Source organism: Heptranchias perlo, chromosome 5 (assembly GCF_035084215.1).
Source record: "Heptranchias perlo isolate sHepPer1 chromosome 5, sHepPer1.hap1, whole genome shotgun sequence".
NCBI classification, from domain to species: Eukaryota; Metazoa; Chordata; class Chondrichthyes; order Hexanchiformes; family Hexanchidae; genus Heptranchias; species Heptranchias perlo.
In genome coordinates this window covers 109,196,834-109,213,964 of record NC_090329.1, presented here as the reverse complement: position 1 = coordinate 109,213,964, position 17,131 = coordinate 109,196,834, and the positions used below count along the sequence as shown (strand labels likewise).

The following is a 17,131-nucleotide window of genomic DNA, read 5'->3' as shown; positions in this document are numbered from 1 at the left end:
GGCAGGAAATTGGACATGAAGCTGAGTTCGGATCGGTCAATGCCCTGTGGGTGGCGGAGAGGGCCCAGGGGCTATGTGGCCGGGTCCTGCTCCGACTTCTTGTGTTCTTTAGATTTGTGGTTGGGATCAGATCAGCCATGATCTTATTAAATGGCGGAGCAGGCTCGAGGGGCCGATTGGCCTACTCCTGCTCCAATTTCTTATGTTCTTATGTTCTTATATGTGTGAGAGGAGGGGAAATGAGGAGAATTTACTTTAATGCAGCGAGTTGTTGTGATCTGGAATGCACTACCTAAAAGAGTGGTGGAAGCAGATTCAATAATAACTTTCAAAAGGGAATTGGATATATACTTGAAAAGGAAAAATTTGCAGGGCTACGGAGAAAGAGCAGGGGAGTGGAATTAATTAGATAGCTCTTTCAAAGAACTGTCATTGGCACAATGGGCCTGATTGGCCTCCTTCTGTGCTGTATGTTTTGATGAATGGCATTAAGGCTGCATGTTCCTTTGTTACAAGTGTGTTTCAGGAACCAATCTTAAGAATTTGAGATTTTGGTTATAAATCATCCAATGGGCAGGACCTATGATTCTAGGACCAGCATCATAATTTAAAAAGGCAGATGTACCTATGCCTAATGCTACTGTCATGTATAGTTTATTAAAAACAATACACTTTGGATCTGTCAAACAAGAATTTTTTATTCATTCAGATTAAAATCAAAATAACCAACATTCCAATCTCTCATTGGATAATTGAACCTAATGATGTGGTGATGAATCATACAGACTAAGAAATTCTGTGGTTTGATCCCTGCTATGGCAGTAGTTGCTGCAATGGATTCAAGTGCCCGGACATAGGGTGTGTAGGCCAGGGTCTCCACTACTGATCTCTATTCAGTGGACCATGTTGAAAGGTGTGTGTGTGTGGAGGGTGCGTGTGTGAGACACGCCAGGGTGAGGACAGAAATGGATCTGGCTATGATGCTGTATATGATCAAATAGCCTGCCAACTGACTAGACTCAGATATGGAAAATAATAACTGGAGGGTGTTCTGGTGGGGCAGTTTATGGTACTTATGGAACCACATCCAACATGAATCACCATCACAAAATGAAGGATCAGGAGGGAAAAAATAATCTCACCTAGTTTAAACAAAATAATAAAGTGCCCACCTATTCTGTTGTGCTCAAGCATGATATAAAGGTAGCATTACTGCCGAAGAAATGTTATTTGATTTATCTTATTTACTGAAACGTAATGCCAGAAAAACACTTACTTTGTGGTCATTAAGCTTTTCCACTTTCAATGTACCCTGAAAAAAAGTAATCATCTTCTTAATATTATTTTGTCTTCTGCTTAGTAAAATAATAAGAGTACAACCTATTGCACAATGGCATCTTTAGGCATTATTTCTTAATTAATTAATGATCCTGTGGGACTGTAATTGTTCATCAATCTGATCAACTATAGTTAATCAGTTCACAAAAAGGAAATTTTACTATTTTCAATGGTTTGAGTGACCCAAAGAACAGTACCATTGCATCACAAGCTTCTAGACATAGATACTGACCAGATATCCTTGACCAACTACAATATTTTTGTTTGCAAATGGGGGAGGGGAGGAGAAAAAGGAAATTACAGATACAACTGCTTTCCTTTGAATTGTTAAGAATTTTTATATAATTTATTTTTTATATGACTGATAGGCTGAGAAAGTTAAAAAAATACAAGGCACCAGACCCAGGTAAATTTCATACAAGGGTAAAGACAGAATTGGCTAGCAAAATCAGTCATGAGAATCGGAAAGTATTTAACCTTACACCGATCTTTAAAATGGGGCACAAGCATAACCCAGCAAACTACACACCAGCGATCCTAACATCTGTTGTGAGTAAAGTGCAAAAAGGCATTCTGAAAGATAGGTTAATGAACCACCTAGATAGGTGTGGCTTGACAAGAGAGAGTCAGCATGGAATGATAGGAGGGCGGGCTTGCCAGAGATATTAACTGGGATTCTTTGATGTGGAGATGCCGGTGATGGACTGGGGTTGACAATTGTAAACAATTTTACAACACCAAGTTATAGTCCAGCAATTTTATTTTAAATTCACAAGCTTTCGGAGATTTTCTCCTTCCTCAGGCAAATCCTCAGGGAGATCTTGAAACATTTGCCTGAGGAAGGAGAAAATCTCCGAAAGCTTGTGAATTTAAAATAAAATTGCTGGACTATAACTTGGGATTCTTTGAGGAAGTGACAGACCTTGTTTATGTCAGTAATTCTGTGGATGCGATATATTTAGATTTCAGTGAGTCTTTTGATGCCTTGCCACACAAGTGATTAGTCTACAAAATGGGAAGGCATGGAATAGGAGGGAGGCTTCTGAGGTGAACTGAAAACTAAGTAAAACAAAGAAAGCAGAGTGATTATGAATGAAACTGCGTCAACATGGCAAGCGGTTACTAACAGGGGTGTCACAGATTAGTGCTGGGGTAATCACTGTTTACAGCATATATAAATGATTTGGGGTTGAGTCAGAAACAAAGCTATCTAAATTTACAGATAACACCAAATCGGCAGGGGAAGTTTAAACAATAGGGAACAGGCAAAGGTTGGGAGGTTGGGCTAATGACAGGCAAATGGCAATTCATATGAATAAATGAGACAAGGGAAGGAAACTAAATGGCTTTTGACCACAGGATAGAATACAGGAGAGGGATCTGGGGTTACTATTAGTAGACAGCTCACTGAAACCAATGGCGCAGTGTGTGGCAGCATTAAGGAAAGCTATCTCAAGGAAGGGTAGAGCACATATATGGCCAGAGGGATAGAGCATAAAACCCAGGAGGCGATTTTGAATCTGCAAAAGGTGCTGGTACGGACGCATCTAGAATACGAAGTACAATTGTTGTCACCATATTTGCAGCAAGGTAAATCCAGGCAATGAGGACAATGAATAAAAGGACAACCAAGCTGATAGCTGGCTTAAGGCTTCTGAGCTATGAGCTGAGGTTAATGAACCTGGGATTGATTACCCTGGAAAAAAGAAGGTTCAGGAAAGATATGATTCAAGTGTTCAGGTTCCTGGAGGGAATAGATAAATTAAACCCCAATAATTCCAAGGCTGCCACAAACTCTAAATCCATGCAACAGAGCAAAGGAAGATAGCTTAGATTTAAGTACTTTATGCAGAGAATGGTAAACAGATGGAACAGACTTCCCAGGGAGGCAGATAGTGGAGAAAATTTTAAAGCAAGAACGAGGTAGATATTTGAGGGAACAGACGGCTGGAGAGGTACTGGTTATTGAGACCAGCAGATGGACTACAGGCTTCTTTCCAGTCCTGTACTTTCCTTTACATTGAAGATGTTATAAAATTGAATTGTCATTTCTTCTAAGAAGGAACCTCTACTCTTTTACAAGCATGTACGAACATGTAAAAAGAAACGCATGAGTACAAGTCCACCTCACAGTATACAGTTTGGGTTCCGCCAGGACCACTCGGCTCCAGACCTCATTACAGCCTTGGTCCAAACATGGACAAAGAGCTGAACTCCAGAGGTGAGTTGACAGTGACTGCCCTTGACATCAAAGCAGCATTTGACCGAGTGTGGCACCAAGGAGCCCTAGTAAAATTGAAGTCAATGGGAATCAGGGGGAAAACTCTCCAGTGGCTGGAGTCATACCTAGCACAAAGGAAGATGGTAATGGTTGTTGAAGGCCAATCATCTCAGCCCCAGGACATTGTGGCAGGAGTTCCTCAGGGCAGTGTCCTTGTCCCAACCATCTTCAGCTGCTTCATCAATGACCTTCCCTCCATCAGAAAGTCAGAAATGGGGATGTTCGCTGATGATTGCACATTGTTCAGTTCCATTCGCAACCCCTCAAATAATGAAGCAGTCCGAGCCCGCATGCAGCAAGACCTGGACAACAGCTTGGGCTCATGAGTGGCAAGTAACATTCGCGCCAGACAAGTGCCAGGCAATGACCATCTCCAACAAGAGAGAGTCTAACCACCTCCCCTTGAAATTCAACGGCATTACCATCGCCGAATCCCCCACTATCAACATCCTGGGGGTCACCATTGACCAGAAATTTAACTGGACCAGCCATATAAATACTGTGGCTACAAGAGCAGGTCAGAGGCTGGGTATTCTGCAGCGAGTGACTCACCTCCTGACTCCCCAAAGCCTTTCCACCATCTACAAGACACAAGTCAGGAGTGTGATGGAATACTCTCCACTTGCCAGGATGAGTGCAGCTCCAACAACACTCAAGAAGCTCGACACCATCCAGGACAAAGCAGCCCGCTTGATTGGCACCCCATCCACCACCCTGAACATTCACTCCCTTCACCACCGGCGCACAGTGGTTGCAGTGTGTACCATGCACAGGATGCACTGCAGCAACTCGCCAAGCCTTCTTCGACACCATCCCGACTTGGAAGTATATCGCCGTTCCTTCATCGTCGCTGGGTCAAAATCCTGGAACTCCCTTCCTAACAGCACTGTGGGTGAACCTTCACCACTCGGACTGCAGCGGTTCAAGAAGGCGGCTCACCACCACCTTCTCAAGGGCAATTAGGGATGGGCAATAAATGCTGGCCTCGCCAGCGACGCCCACATCCCATGAATGAATACAAAAAAATACAAGAGCATCTAGGAAATGGCAGAGGGCAAGTGTTAAAATAGCAGGCCTGGCCAACCATCTTTTGACAGATTTACCGTAAGTGGAATTAAACCGTACTAAAATAGTGACATTCATTTCTACCGAAGGCTGTCTCAGCTCAGTCTGTCAAATAAGCCTCATACACTTTTGTATTCAAATATGAAAAAACAAGATCACCAGTGGTACAGACCAAGTAACATATGCAACTAGCTATTTTACACAAGTTTAGTCACTTTCTGTTGATTTTAAATATCTATATAACAGAACTCTCACACACTTGTCAAAAAAGGAATTTTTACCATTTTCAATGGTTTGAGTGACCCGATGAATGAATCCGTTGAATCCCAAGATTCTGGACAAGGATACTGACCAGGTTCCACTATGTAAGAATTTCCTTGATAGAAGGGCTCTTCAAACAAAAGCCAACTAGGAAACAAATGCCAACATGTAAGAGTCAGGCTACAGCTCTCCAAATAAAAGCAAAAACACAAAATGCTGAAAATCTGAAACACAACAGAAAATACTGGAATCATACAGAAGATCAGAACTGAACACAAAGATAAACTATCATATTCATCAAATCAGAACAAAGGCAGGGGAAGGGGGAAAAGTTGCTCCAATAACTGCAAGCTAATGGGTTAAATGACCTGTAACCTGCTTAACAGAAAAACAGGACTGTTTGTTATATAAAGACCACCTCAGTCAGGAAGATATTAAAGTAAAATAATGTGCAAATAGCTAGGACATTGAGAGGCTCACCCAAAAAAAGGCAAGAAAATGGGGGAAGTTAACAAAAGAGAAAGCCTGCAAATGCAGGTATAAAATGATAACTGAAATGCTGAACATGTCTTCTAATCACTGTCCTGACAATGCCCCAGATTGTTTCCTGCACTTCAGTCTAGCATAAGCCAAAATCAAACAACAGTGTTAAACCATTAACTGCACTAAATTTGAAACAAGGTTTTCCACTTAAAAAATGAAATGAAGATTAAATAATCCCCAAATGGACAATTTAAAAAAAAATTCCAGCAATGACATTATATTGTTCGGAACTGATGGTTTCCATTACTGTACAGCTTATTACCAGACATTTCACTGCTGTGATTCATTTTAGGGTGTATTTCTGCTCATCATTTTGACCTTATCACCTGACCCTCTCTCATCACTGTCTTACCATGTTGCTTCGAAACACAACATAAAACAGGCCACTTCCAATAGTGGGGGCCAAAAGCAGCACAGGATCATTCTCAATTTTGAAATACAATGCAAAGTGTATATTAGGAATACTTTCTGAATAGTGTAATTTAAATGACCAATTAATCTACTTTTTAAAAATAAAAATATGCTTTTGACAACTAAGTCCAACCTTCACTTTAAATACAAAGTTCTACTGTACTCAGCAGGGCAAGACAACGTCCATCACTGCTGTGCACACATTGCTGTTACAGAGCAGTATTAAAGCAAAAAAACCCAGGGGCAAGCTGCCACATTCTGAATGGATGAAAGCACATTAAGAGAAAAAAACCTCTATATCGTCAGTCCATGTTTCAACTTGTTCTATACTGGATTAAGGAGCCTTGAGCAAATTTTTCTTAAAAAGAAAGACAATTAGTTGTCTCCTATACCCTGCAGAGAACGTGTAAGTACTACTCACTCTGGTATCAACGGAAAATAATTTGCAAATTTCCTTTTATTAAAAAGTTGGTTTTAACTTCATCAACCTGAGTAACATTCTGTAAATTGTATACCATGGTCACATAAAAGGACATTTTATTGGGAACTGCACTGCAACTGGAAAACAACTGGGCCTAGAAATTCGGCTGCACAGCGTTTGTTTTTTGGGACGCTGAACGGCCTCTTAAGCCTCCAATATGGTGGGCAGGAAGCGCATGCTCATTGCGAGCTGGAAGTGCTCCCCCCGCAATATTGGTAAAGGCCAAAAAAACAGCATGCAGTGCCCAAGCCTGAAACAGGCGTTAGGCACCTTATTTGCATATGCAAAGGGACGTACGCCTGTTTGAGGCCTTCGCAGCAAGATTGGTTTGCCCGGAGGCAGCTGACGCCATTGCCGGGACGGTAAAGAGGAGAAAACAAAAACAAGTGCACAACCAATCACAAACACTGCAAAGGCAGGGTGTTCAACATTACATTAAAAGCCTCACATATAAAGTCTGCATAAGTTATACATTTCTATCTGAAAAGATCAAGGTACATCACTGGCACAGGATTACACAAATGACTGTGATGGGTTAACAATGCTATATTTTCAATAGTCAACGGTATAATAAAGTTATGGTGCGCATATTGTCAAAAGTAGCAATCAACCAAGCCAAAAATCTCTCAGTTGTTTGTCTTGTGTAGAACAAGATCAATGTTCTACATTCCTTTGTCGATCGGTTAAACAACATTAATAGCCAACTACACTGCAATGGACTTCATTGTTGTGAGACAGTTAGGGACTCTCAGTTTGATCTCATAAATTGAGCAAGAGCCAACAGCATTCAAAGTATTCAGCAATCATCATCAGGTGCTGCCATTTTTGCAAGAGAAAAGAAGCTTTTTGAAAAATAGAGGAAATGTATCAATGCTTCTTCAAAACACACTTCAAGGAGCAGGACAAAAACATATGAGTCTGTGGCTGATTTTACAAAGTCGCGCCCCCAGCAGAGCTCCTCATGATTTGCCATCCATTCATTTTAGTTCTGGAAAGCGCACCTGTGATTTCTTGCTGGTGTGGCTTTCCCATAAATATGTTTTAACATTATCTCCAGGAGGGACAACAATTGGGAAATGATTTTGGATATTGATAAATTATCCTTAGTAAAATTGACTCTTACAAGTAAGTTTAGTTACAAGGAAAGAAAAATGCAAAAGAATATTAACTTACTTAGAAGCAGAGTGGTGGATTACAAAATTCACTTGCATGCATCTCCAACATACAAGTTTTAAACAGGTCTCAATTTAGTACAACTATTATAAGCAACTATTTTACTATTACATTTTTGTTCACTGCTGACCTTGACATCAAGCAGCATTTTACTGTATCCAGGCCAAGAACAGCAGAAATCAGAAATGATTAACTCATTGGAATGCAACAACTTGCTTTTATATCATGCTTTTAATGTGGAAAAGCAACCCAAAACACATCAGAGGTGTAAGAATAAAAATGGATGCCAAGCCAAAAGGAGAGAATAGGAAGGATGATCAAAAGCTTGGTGGTTTTTAAGAAAGCAAGTAAGGGCAGTCTAACAGGGTTGGACAAAGGGAGAGAATTGTTGGAGGAGGAGGAGGAGGATGGCATGGTTGACTGTGTGGGGATGGTGGGGCTGACCGCGCGGCGGTGGTGGGGGTGGTGGGGCTGACCGCGCGGCGGTGGTGGGGGTGGTGGGGCTGACCGCGCGGCGGTGGTGGGGGTGGTGGGGCTGACCGCGCGGCGGTGGTGGGGGTGGTGGGGCTGACCGCGCGGTGGTGCTGGCGACGGTGGGACTGACCGCCCGGCGACAGTGGAGCTGACCGCCCGGCGACAGTGGGGATGGTGCAGCTGACCGTGTCAAGACTCTAGAGAGATTAAGGAGGGCGAGGAAGAGTAATGGCCCATGGTCTCAAATCACAGAGAATGTTGTCAGTGACTAAATCCACAAAGACATCAAGCCTGGAGAAATTAATGAAGTCCCTGAAATATGAACAAGCCTTTGGGGATAAGAGGGGAAACAAACCTTTTGCAGCATCACCTCATCACAGTTATGAACAAATCAGTATCTGATGCGGGGAAGAAGTCCACTTAAAAAGCAAATTTTCAGACAGATGAAAGATGGGGAAGTCACTGCAACATACATCTACTTTTCCCATTGCATACACCCCTCCACAAATGTAGCACAGAGAAATTAAAAACTGATTAAAGCTTCGCTAATTGTGTAACAGTGGCCATCGCAGTGGCTATTCCTTGTGCCAAGGTAAACACAACATAAACTTGGTATCTTGAAGAAAAGGCTACACCCTCCAACGAGTGACAGTTAACAACACATGAAAGTAATCTACTTGAAGAGTAGTGTATGGGCTGATTGTTGTTGCCTGGAATCTCTGCATAAATGCATACAAAATAGATTAGTTAATTTTTAAACCAATAATAATATTTTATTATCCCTAAAAGGGTCAACCAATTGTAGAATTATTTCAGATAGTTATTTTCTTCCCCTCCCTTGTCCTGTTCAATTTTGCCCTTTGGACCCGAACTGCACTTCGTTCTTGAGATCTGCAGTTTGCATCTGAACTTATCTGGTGCTGAGGCTTCCGGTGTTGCTAAAGAAGGTGTGTGAAAGCACTCTGAATGAATAATGGTGTGATCATCGGCCTCGAACTTTGCAAAGAAAGCTGCCAAGCTTTAAGCAACTTGCTAATTTATAATGATGCCAACTTAATTCAGATTCCAGGACACCAGTGTCCACGAGCTGGGTGTCATTTCATGCTGCAGGAGCTTTCATGTTGCACCAACGTTACCAGGTTCACCAAGCTTGGGTTTCGTACAGCCAGCTACAAGCCAAATGGTAAAACTGCTAAGGCTCACCAACATTAGCTGCCAGGAAAGTCCCCCTTAAAATAGCTCTTCCCGGTAGCCAGTTTTAGTGAGTCATGGCAGATTTCTATTTGGCTTTACCAGTCTGCTGCCTGGATAAAAGAACCAGAATATGCAATGTAAACTCTGGGACCCAGATCACAGATTCAAATCTCCCAGAACCCAAATTAAATCACCAATGTAAAAGCAGTTTTAGTTGCATATGGTGTCAAATAATGAAACAAAAGCTTTATTTGGTACAGCAGTTTGGCAGACTCCGACTTTCCTTATAAAGTCAGAGGACAAAGATCGTACCATCATTCATTCCATCACCACAATTTTCTGATGTGACTTCTTGAACATTACAGTCTTTTCCACCAAGTCAAGGCCAGCAAAATTACTGTGGAGTCAATTTCAGCTAAATAAGATTCATTTCCAAAAGCATCTCATAACGGGAAGCATCATCGTCCATCTAAGCTAATTCCTATATAGCAGACACTGGCCGAAGCATTTAACTGAAAACCACTTTCTGTCAGTTCAACAATAGAAATGTTTAGGATCAAAACATTCTACTTACGTGCCCGAAAATACTTCAAGGGATAATGTTGGTTCCAGAATCCCATATGTCTGTATTTCTTCCGTGTCACCAAAACATGTTGTTTTTCTTCCTAGACCATCTAGCTCTGAACATAAATCTATTTCTGGTAAACTCCATTCCTGGAAAAGTAACAAATGAAATCTTCAGACCACCATACCCTCCATGTCTATTTGACCCCCAACAAGAATTGATGGCTTTAAAATATGATGATCTCAAAACATGCTGACATTAGAAAATGCATTACAATTTCCTTCTGTAGGATGTCAGGTCACTCTCAAATAAGTAAAAGATTGCTAGTATTATCTCCATTATAATATTTATAACCACCTTTGTTTCACAGATACTACAAATGGTCCTTTAGACCTCATGTAAATTTGTCACTTTTTCCTCTAGCATTAAATCCTGGAAAAAGTGGTGATAAGAGTCAGTTGTTTCTGGATTTACACTTTTTCCTTTCATTTGGATTAATGATGAGAAATTTCAGGATTACTTTTGGTTGGTCTTCCCTTCCACTCCCCTCTGCCTTTCTCACCCGCCAAAATGTATCAACCAATACACTTAAGTTTTCTTCCACCAACAGATTCTGCATCTTCAAACATTGAGTATTCTCACATTCCCATTTCTCTCCTTCAATTTGTGTGAAGCTTATTTGGAGACTGTACAAAGTCAACAACAAGAGTTCCCTGCAAGTCTTTAACTTTACATCATTCACAACTATACCAATCAACAAATGCTCCAAGATCTCATAACCTTTGAAGAGGTCTACAGAGCTACATACCGACTACAGCACGGAAACAGGCCATTCTGCCCAACTGGTCTATGCCAGCGTTTATGCTCCACATGAGTCCTCTCCCACTCCTCTTCATCTAACCCTATCAGCATATCCTTCTACTTTCTGCTCAAGTTACTTTTTTCACCGAAGTTAGTGAAGACGTGACTTGCTGTCCCTGCACAACTGCAGGTTTGCTCAGCAGCCACAATTTGAATGCACCTGGATTCATTGCTTCCCCATTTTAGTCATTCTTCCATCCATCAAGTCTTGCTCTTACTTTCATTTCTTATATTAGCCCAGTTTCTGCTATTTTCTTCCGCTGGATACTTTCTTGACATTAGCTTTTCTAGTTAAAGTTTTATCCTTTCAGTCTCTTTCCTTGCCTATTAACTTTCTATTTCTTTAATCGTTTTTTATCCCCTGTTTCTTCCAATTTCTTTCTCCCTTCTCCCACCCCAGTGACGATTCACGTGCAAGCCTTGACAAAGAATGTTGGTTAAGCTGCTTGAATTCTTTCTTTTTATATAAACAATGCACAATGGTTAAAAACTAGGTTTTTTTCCCTTCTGTACAAGATATTTTACTATGGGAGAGCAACATAAATTGGCACAATTCTGTCCTCACCAGACACCAACAAATGACCATTTTACAAAAAGTGTCACTGAACGATTAGGAGTGGGAGTCTTGATCGACTTTAGCCTGCTTTACCTTCGGAGTACTGGGGCTAATTGCAGCACCTCCTGCCACCTTGCTTGAGTTCAGCCAGACATCAGGAACCAAAATTGGGACCTTCTGATCTGCATGGTTCAGTTGCAGTTACCAGCTGTGCCAGAAAGGAAGCCCAGGTCATCTACAGGGCTTGAAGCAGGAATCTCCATAACTTTTTGATTTTGTGGGCCACTTGGTTACATATAGCACACATGTGTATATATGTGTATATATATACATACATGTATGCTATATGTAAACAAGTCGCGCGCGCGCGTGCACGCACACACACACACACACGTATTTATGTTGAATTGGAGATACCAATAGATTGTGTGTGTTCAGATTTAGGATTTGTCCACCAATGAGGATCTGTACTGACAAATTTAAATAGGAGAAACCGTCAGGGTGTAAGAAATAGAACTGCGAATAGAAACTGATTAGGTGGGACTTCAGGGGCTGGGTATCTAGGTATTCACAATACATGCATGACCCACAGGCCAGAGTTTGCATACCCCAAGCTTACTGCTACACCTTACTACTGCCTTTACCCACCAGTGTAAGGAATCTTACAACACCAGGTTATAGTCCAACAGTTTTATTTGAAAATCACAAGCTTTCAGAGGCTTTCTCCTTCGTCAGGTGAGTGTGGCCATTGGAGGAGCTCTTTCAGTTTCTTTTCCTCCCTCCTTCCTCCCTCAAAGAGTCTTTCAAAATAGATTAATTGACAGCCATTTCAATAGTGCAATTTTTCTTACCCCATACCAGCAGGTGGTTTGGTAAAAGAAAGATTGTGGAGATAAAGGTAATAGAAAAAAGGTAGAGTGTGGGAACAGGAAACTTATATATTCAACCTTCTGATAGCCAAAGGAAAATTCAGAAGCCGTTGAAATTGGCATTACATCAAAATCTAACATATGCATCAATAATTGGATACTTTTTGATTGAAATAATTATGAAGCAGACCTACCTTGACTACTCTTCTAATGGAGCCAATAGGAGATTCATTATTTGTAGATGTGGGTGTATCGTCACAACTGTCTTCAGCTATCTCCTTTCCCCAAATATCTGCCAGGTCCACCACACCTTCCTCCAATGCAATTTTACCACCTTCAAAGTTTGGCTTTTGAAAAAGAAGCCAACTGTTGGGAAAAGATTATAATATTACTATCAATACTATGAATACCCGTCTCACAAAACTGATGGAATTCTGTCTCACACTAACAATTTAATTTAGGTTTAAATGTACATTATGTTGTTCAAAACTTTTTACATTCCAGTCTAGTCACCATTCCAATTCCATTCATAATAAACATTCCAAATTAAAAACAGTTATGAACTGAGATATTGTTATGTTGTAAGATTTATGTTTTGCTACGGAACTGAAATATGTTATAAGAATTTACAACTAGTTGTGCATTTATACTCAAACAGTACCAACTTTATCATTGTTGTGTATTGCACAATTAGTCATTATAAACCATCTCATACTAAATCTAGCGGCCGACGGAAACATTGTGCTCTCCAGTTGCAATAGGACAGATTTGCATTCATGTCTTAGCAAGTACAAATTACAGACCCAGCCCAAACCCTGACCTCTCAATATTTGATAAAGAATCAAAATGAAGAAACCTGGAAATACAAACCAGGTCTGTCAATATCTGATGATGGGTCTCTGTTTGAAATTTTAATCTGTCTTTTCTCATTTCAGATACTGACTGACCTGGAAGCATTTCTAGCTTTTATGTTTCTATTTCAAATTGTCAGCACTTTTTTTTAATGTATATTTAAAAAAATATTTTTATCAACACAAAATACAGACAAGCTTAATTTCACACTTTCAATTTACTTGAATATTTTATTTGCCTAATGCTTTATTATTCAGCATTAGGCAATATTATAAATTATTCTAGAATTGCATTGTGATAAGGACTTAAACAATTAGTGCTGCAGTGAAGGTTAATGTGATGTGGACATCAGTTAGTGTTGGAGCATAGTGGGCATCACCAAAATGTACTTGTGTATCTCTAGTCTACAGAAGTAATCTGAAAAATGCAAAGCAACAGCATATCTTACCAGCCTCTTACTACCCTAATGGAGATTTCAGGGGGCAGTTTCCAAGACGTAGCATCTTCAACATCATGGAAGACTTCAATTGCTTCTCCACAAAGATTACGCTGATTGTAAATGACAACCTGAAAAATAGATTATGTTTAAAAACCCTTCTTTGCGTTTCATGAGCAAACTGTTTCATTAAATATTGGGATCTGATCCTTACCTTTCCGGGTCTAGGGTTTAATGTTAAGTTTTTCGTTCCAGGTATCTATTAATAGAATTAAAAACTGGTTAGCTTTTTTTTCTTTCCTTATTACATCTCTTGTTTTTGGTAAAACATGAACAGTTCCATTAAAAAAATTCAATTACCTAGAAACCTTTATGTTTTTTTTAAAAAAGAGGCTTTGTATTTTAAAAAAACAAACACTTAGGTCATAAAATTTCAATAAATTCAAGAACAGCCTGACAGACTCGCATTCAATACTTGGTCTCTGCTGAGCTTGCTGAGCTCAGTCAAGGCTACAATTATAAAGTAACATAGTGACTAGTGGAGTCCTGCAGGGATCTGTCTTGGGGCCTCAATTACTCACAATATTTATTAACGATTTAGATGAAGGCATAGAAAGTCTCATATCTAAGTTTGCCGATGACACAAAGATTGGTGGCATTGTAAGCAGTGTAGATGAAAACATAAAATTACAAAGCAATATTGATAGATTAGGTGAATGGGCAAAATTGTGGCAAATGGAATTCAATGTAGACAAATGTGAGGTCATCCACTTTGGATCAAAAAAGGATAGAACAGGGTACTTTCTAAATGGTAAAAAGTTAAAAACAGTGGATGTCCAAAGGGACTTCGGCATTCAGGTACATAAATCATTGAAGTGTCATGAACAGGTGCAGAAAATAATCAAGAAGGCTAATGGAATGCTGGCCTTTATATCTAGAGGACTAGAGTACAAGGGGGCAGAAGTTATGCTGCAGCTATACAAAACCCTGGTTAGACTGCACCTGGAGTACTGTGAGCAGTTCTGGGCACCGCACCTTCGGAAGGACATATTGGCCTTGGAGGGAGTACAGCGTAGGTTTACTAGAATGATACCCGGACTTCAAGGGTTAAGTTACGAGGAGAGATTACACAAATTGGGGTTGTATTCTCTAGAGTTTAGAAGGTTAAGGGGTGATCTGATCGAAGTTTATAAGATATTAAGGGGAACAGATAGGGTGGATAGAGAGAAACTATTTCCACTGGTTGGGAATTCTAGGAGTAGGGGCCACAGTCTAAAAATTAGAGCCAGACCTTTCAGGAGCGAGATTGGAAAACATTTCTACACACAAAGGGTGGTAGAAGTTTGGAACTCTCTGCCGCAAACGACAATTGATACTAGCTCAATTGCTAAATTTAAATGTGAGATAGATAGCTTTTTGGCAACCAACGGTATTAAGGGATATGGGCCAAAGGCAGGTATATGGAGTTAGATCACAGATCAGCCATGATCTTATCAAATGGCGGAGCAGGCACGAGGGGCTGAATGGCCTACTCCTGTTCCTATATTCCTATGTTCCTATGTTTCATAAGATATGCCAGGACAAGAAAAGGACATTTGACCCATTGAGGTGTATCTCTGTACTCTCCCATCGCACAATTGTACCATATTTTGAACATCTCCAAAGCTTTTTACTTTATTACCCTACTTGATAGACTATTCCAAACATTTACTTGTTCACTAATTTCTATTTGCGTTCTCTGATCCCATTTTCGTGAATTACTTTGAAGTAATAAAAGATTACTTTATGTACATCAATTATTACTATTTTGTATGCTTCAATAAAGTCCCCTTTAGTTGCTTTCTTTCCACACTGTAAAGTTTAAGCTTCCCTCTTATCCCCTTTGCACATGGGATCAGTCTTGTTGCAATTCTCTTGATGTGGTAAACAAAAATAAACACAGGACTCCAAGTACAGAATATCGTAAATCATAAAGCCTCGGAATAACTTGTGTGGACTTGTATTCTATTGTTCTGACTACATATTGTAGCATTCTGCTAGCAATTTTGATTTCTTACCCACTTTGTCTAGACATTAAAAGCAATGGGAAAGTAAGCTGTGAGGAGGACATAAAGAGTCTGCAAAGGGATATAGAAAGGTTAAGTGAATGGGCAAGAAGGTGGCAGGTGGAGTATAATGTGAGGAAATGTGAGGTTACTCACTTTGGTAGGAAGAATAGAAAAACAGAATATCTTTAAATAGTGTGAAACTATTAAATGTTGGTGTCCATAGAGACTTGGGTGTCCCGCTACAAGAAACACAAAAAGTTTGTATGCAGGTACAGCAGGCAATTAGGAAAGCAAATGGCCTTTATTGCAAGGGGGTTGGAGTACAAGAGTAAGGAAGTCTTACTACAATTGTATAGGGCTTTGGTGAGACCTCACCTGGAGTATTGTGTACAGTTTTGGTCTCCTTATCTAAGGAAGGATATACTTGTTCTAATGTGTATATTATTACTCTCTTGTTCCTCCCGGAGTCTCCCTGTGTTAATTCAATTCCATTAGTTGTATACTTATGTGCAATGTATGTGTGATATTTGACTTACGATGCTTTGATGTGCAGTCCCTGATGTAATGTAAGCAAACAGCATAGACATTTAGAAACAAGAAGGTCCCACGAAGAGCAATGAGCTGACCACTTTATCTATTTCACTTACTGACTTTCTTACTCTGCACTGCACACACACACACAAACGCACTGACACACACAACGCACTGACACACACACAACGCACTGACACACACACAACGCAATGAAGTGCAATGAAGGTTCGCTAGATTAATTCCTGGGATGAGAGAGTTGTCCTATGAGGCAAAGTTGAATAGAACAGGCCTATTCTCTTTGGAATTTAGAAGAATGAGAGGTGATCTCATTGAAATATAAGATTCTGAGGGGGTTTGACAGGGTAGACGCTGAGAGATCGTTTCCCCTGGCTGGAGAGTCTCGAACTAGGGGGCATAGTTTCGGGATAAGGGGTCAGCCATTTAAGACTGAATGAGGAGGAATTTCTTCACTCAGAGGATTGTAAATCTTTGGAATTCTCTACCCCAGAGGGCTGTGGATGCTGAGTTGTTGAGTATATTCAAGGCTGAGATTGATAGATGTTTGGACTCCAGGGGATCAAGGGATATGGGGATCGGGCAGGAAAGTGGAGTTGAGGTCGAAGATCAGCCATGACCTGATTGAATGGCGGAGGGGCCGTATGGCCTACTCCTGCTCCTTTTTCTTATGTTCTTATGTTCTAATGTGTATATTATTACTCTCTTGTTCCTCCCGGAGTCTCCCTGTGTTAATTCAATTCCATTAGTTGTATACTTATGTGCAATGTATGTGTGATATTTGACTTACGATGCTTTGATGTGCAGTCCCTGATGTAATGTAAGCAAACAGCATAGACATTTAGAAACAAGAAGGTCCCACGAAGAGCAATGAGCTGACCACTTTATCTATTTCACTTACTGACTTTCTTACTCTGCACTGCACACACACACACAAACGCACTGACACACACACAACGCACTGACACACACACAACGCACTGACACACACACACAACGCACTGACACACACACACACAACGCACTGACACACACAACGCACTGACACACACAACGCACTGACACACAACGCACTGACACACAACGCACTGACACACACACACAACGCACTGACACACACACACAACGCAATGACACACACACAAACGCAATGACACACACACAACGCAATGAC

The 17,131-nt window shown here is 40.5% G+C and overlaps 1 protein-coding gene across 1 annotated transcript in view; it reads right to left on the bottom strand.

Annotated features, from left to right (window-relative positions):
• Window positions 1–17,131, bottom strand: part of LOC137321995 (beta/gamma crystallin domain-containing protein 1-like) — a 213,302-nt gene that overhangs the window by 53,596 nt on the left and 142,575 nt on the right. Inside the window, exons 5-10 of the mRNA XM_067984965.1 lie at window positions 13,575–13,619; window positions 13,373–13,491; window positions 12,267–12,438; window positions 9,796–9,935; window positions 4,966–5,092; window positions 1,277–1,312 (exon numbers count right to left, since the gene is read on the bottom strand). Coding sequence (XP_067841066.1) covers window positions 1,277–1,312; window positions 4,966–5,092; window positions 9,796–9,935; window positions 12,267–12,438; window positions 13,373–13,491; window positions 13,575–13,619 — 639 coding nt within the window. The remainder of the gene's footprint in view (window positions 1–1,276; window positions 1,313–4,965; window positions 5,093–9,795; window positions 9,936–12,266; window positions 12,439–13,372; window positions 13,492–13,574; window positions 13,620–17,131) is intronic.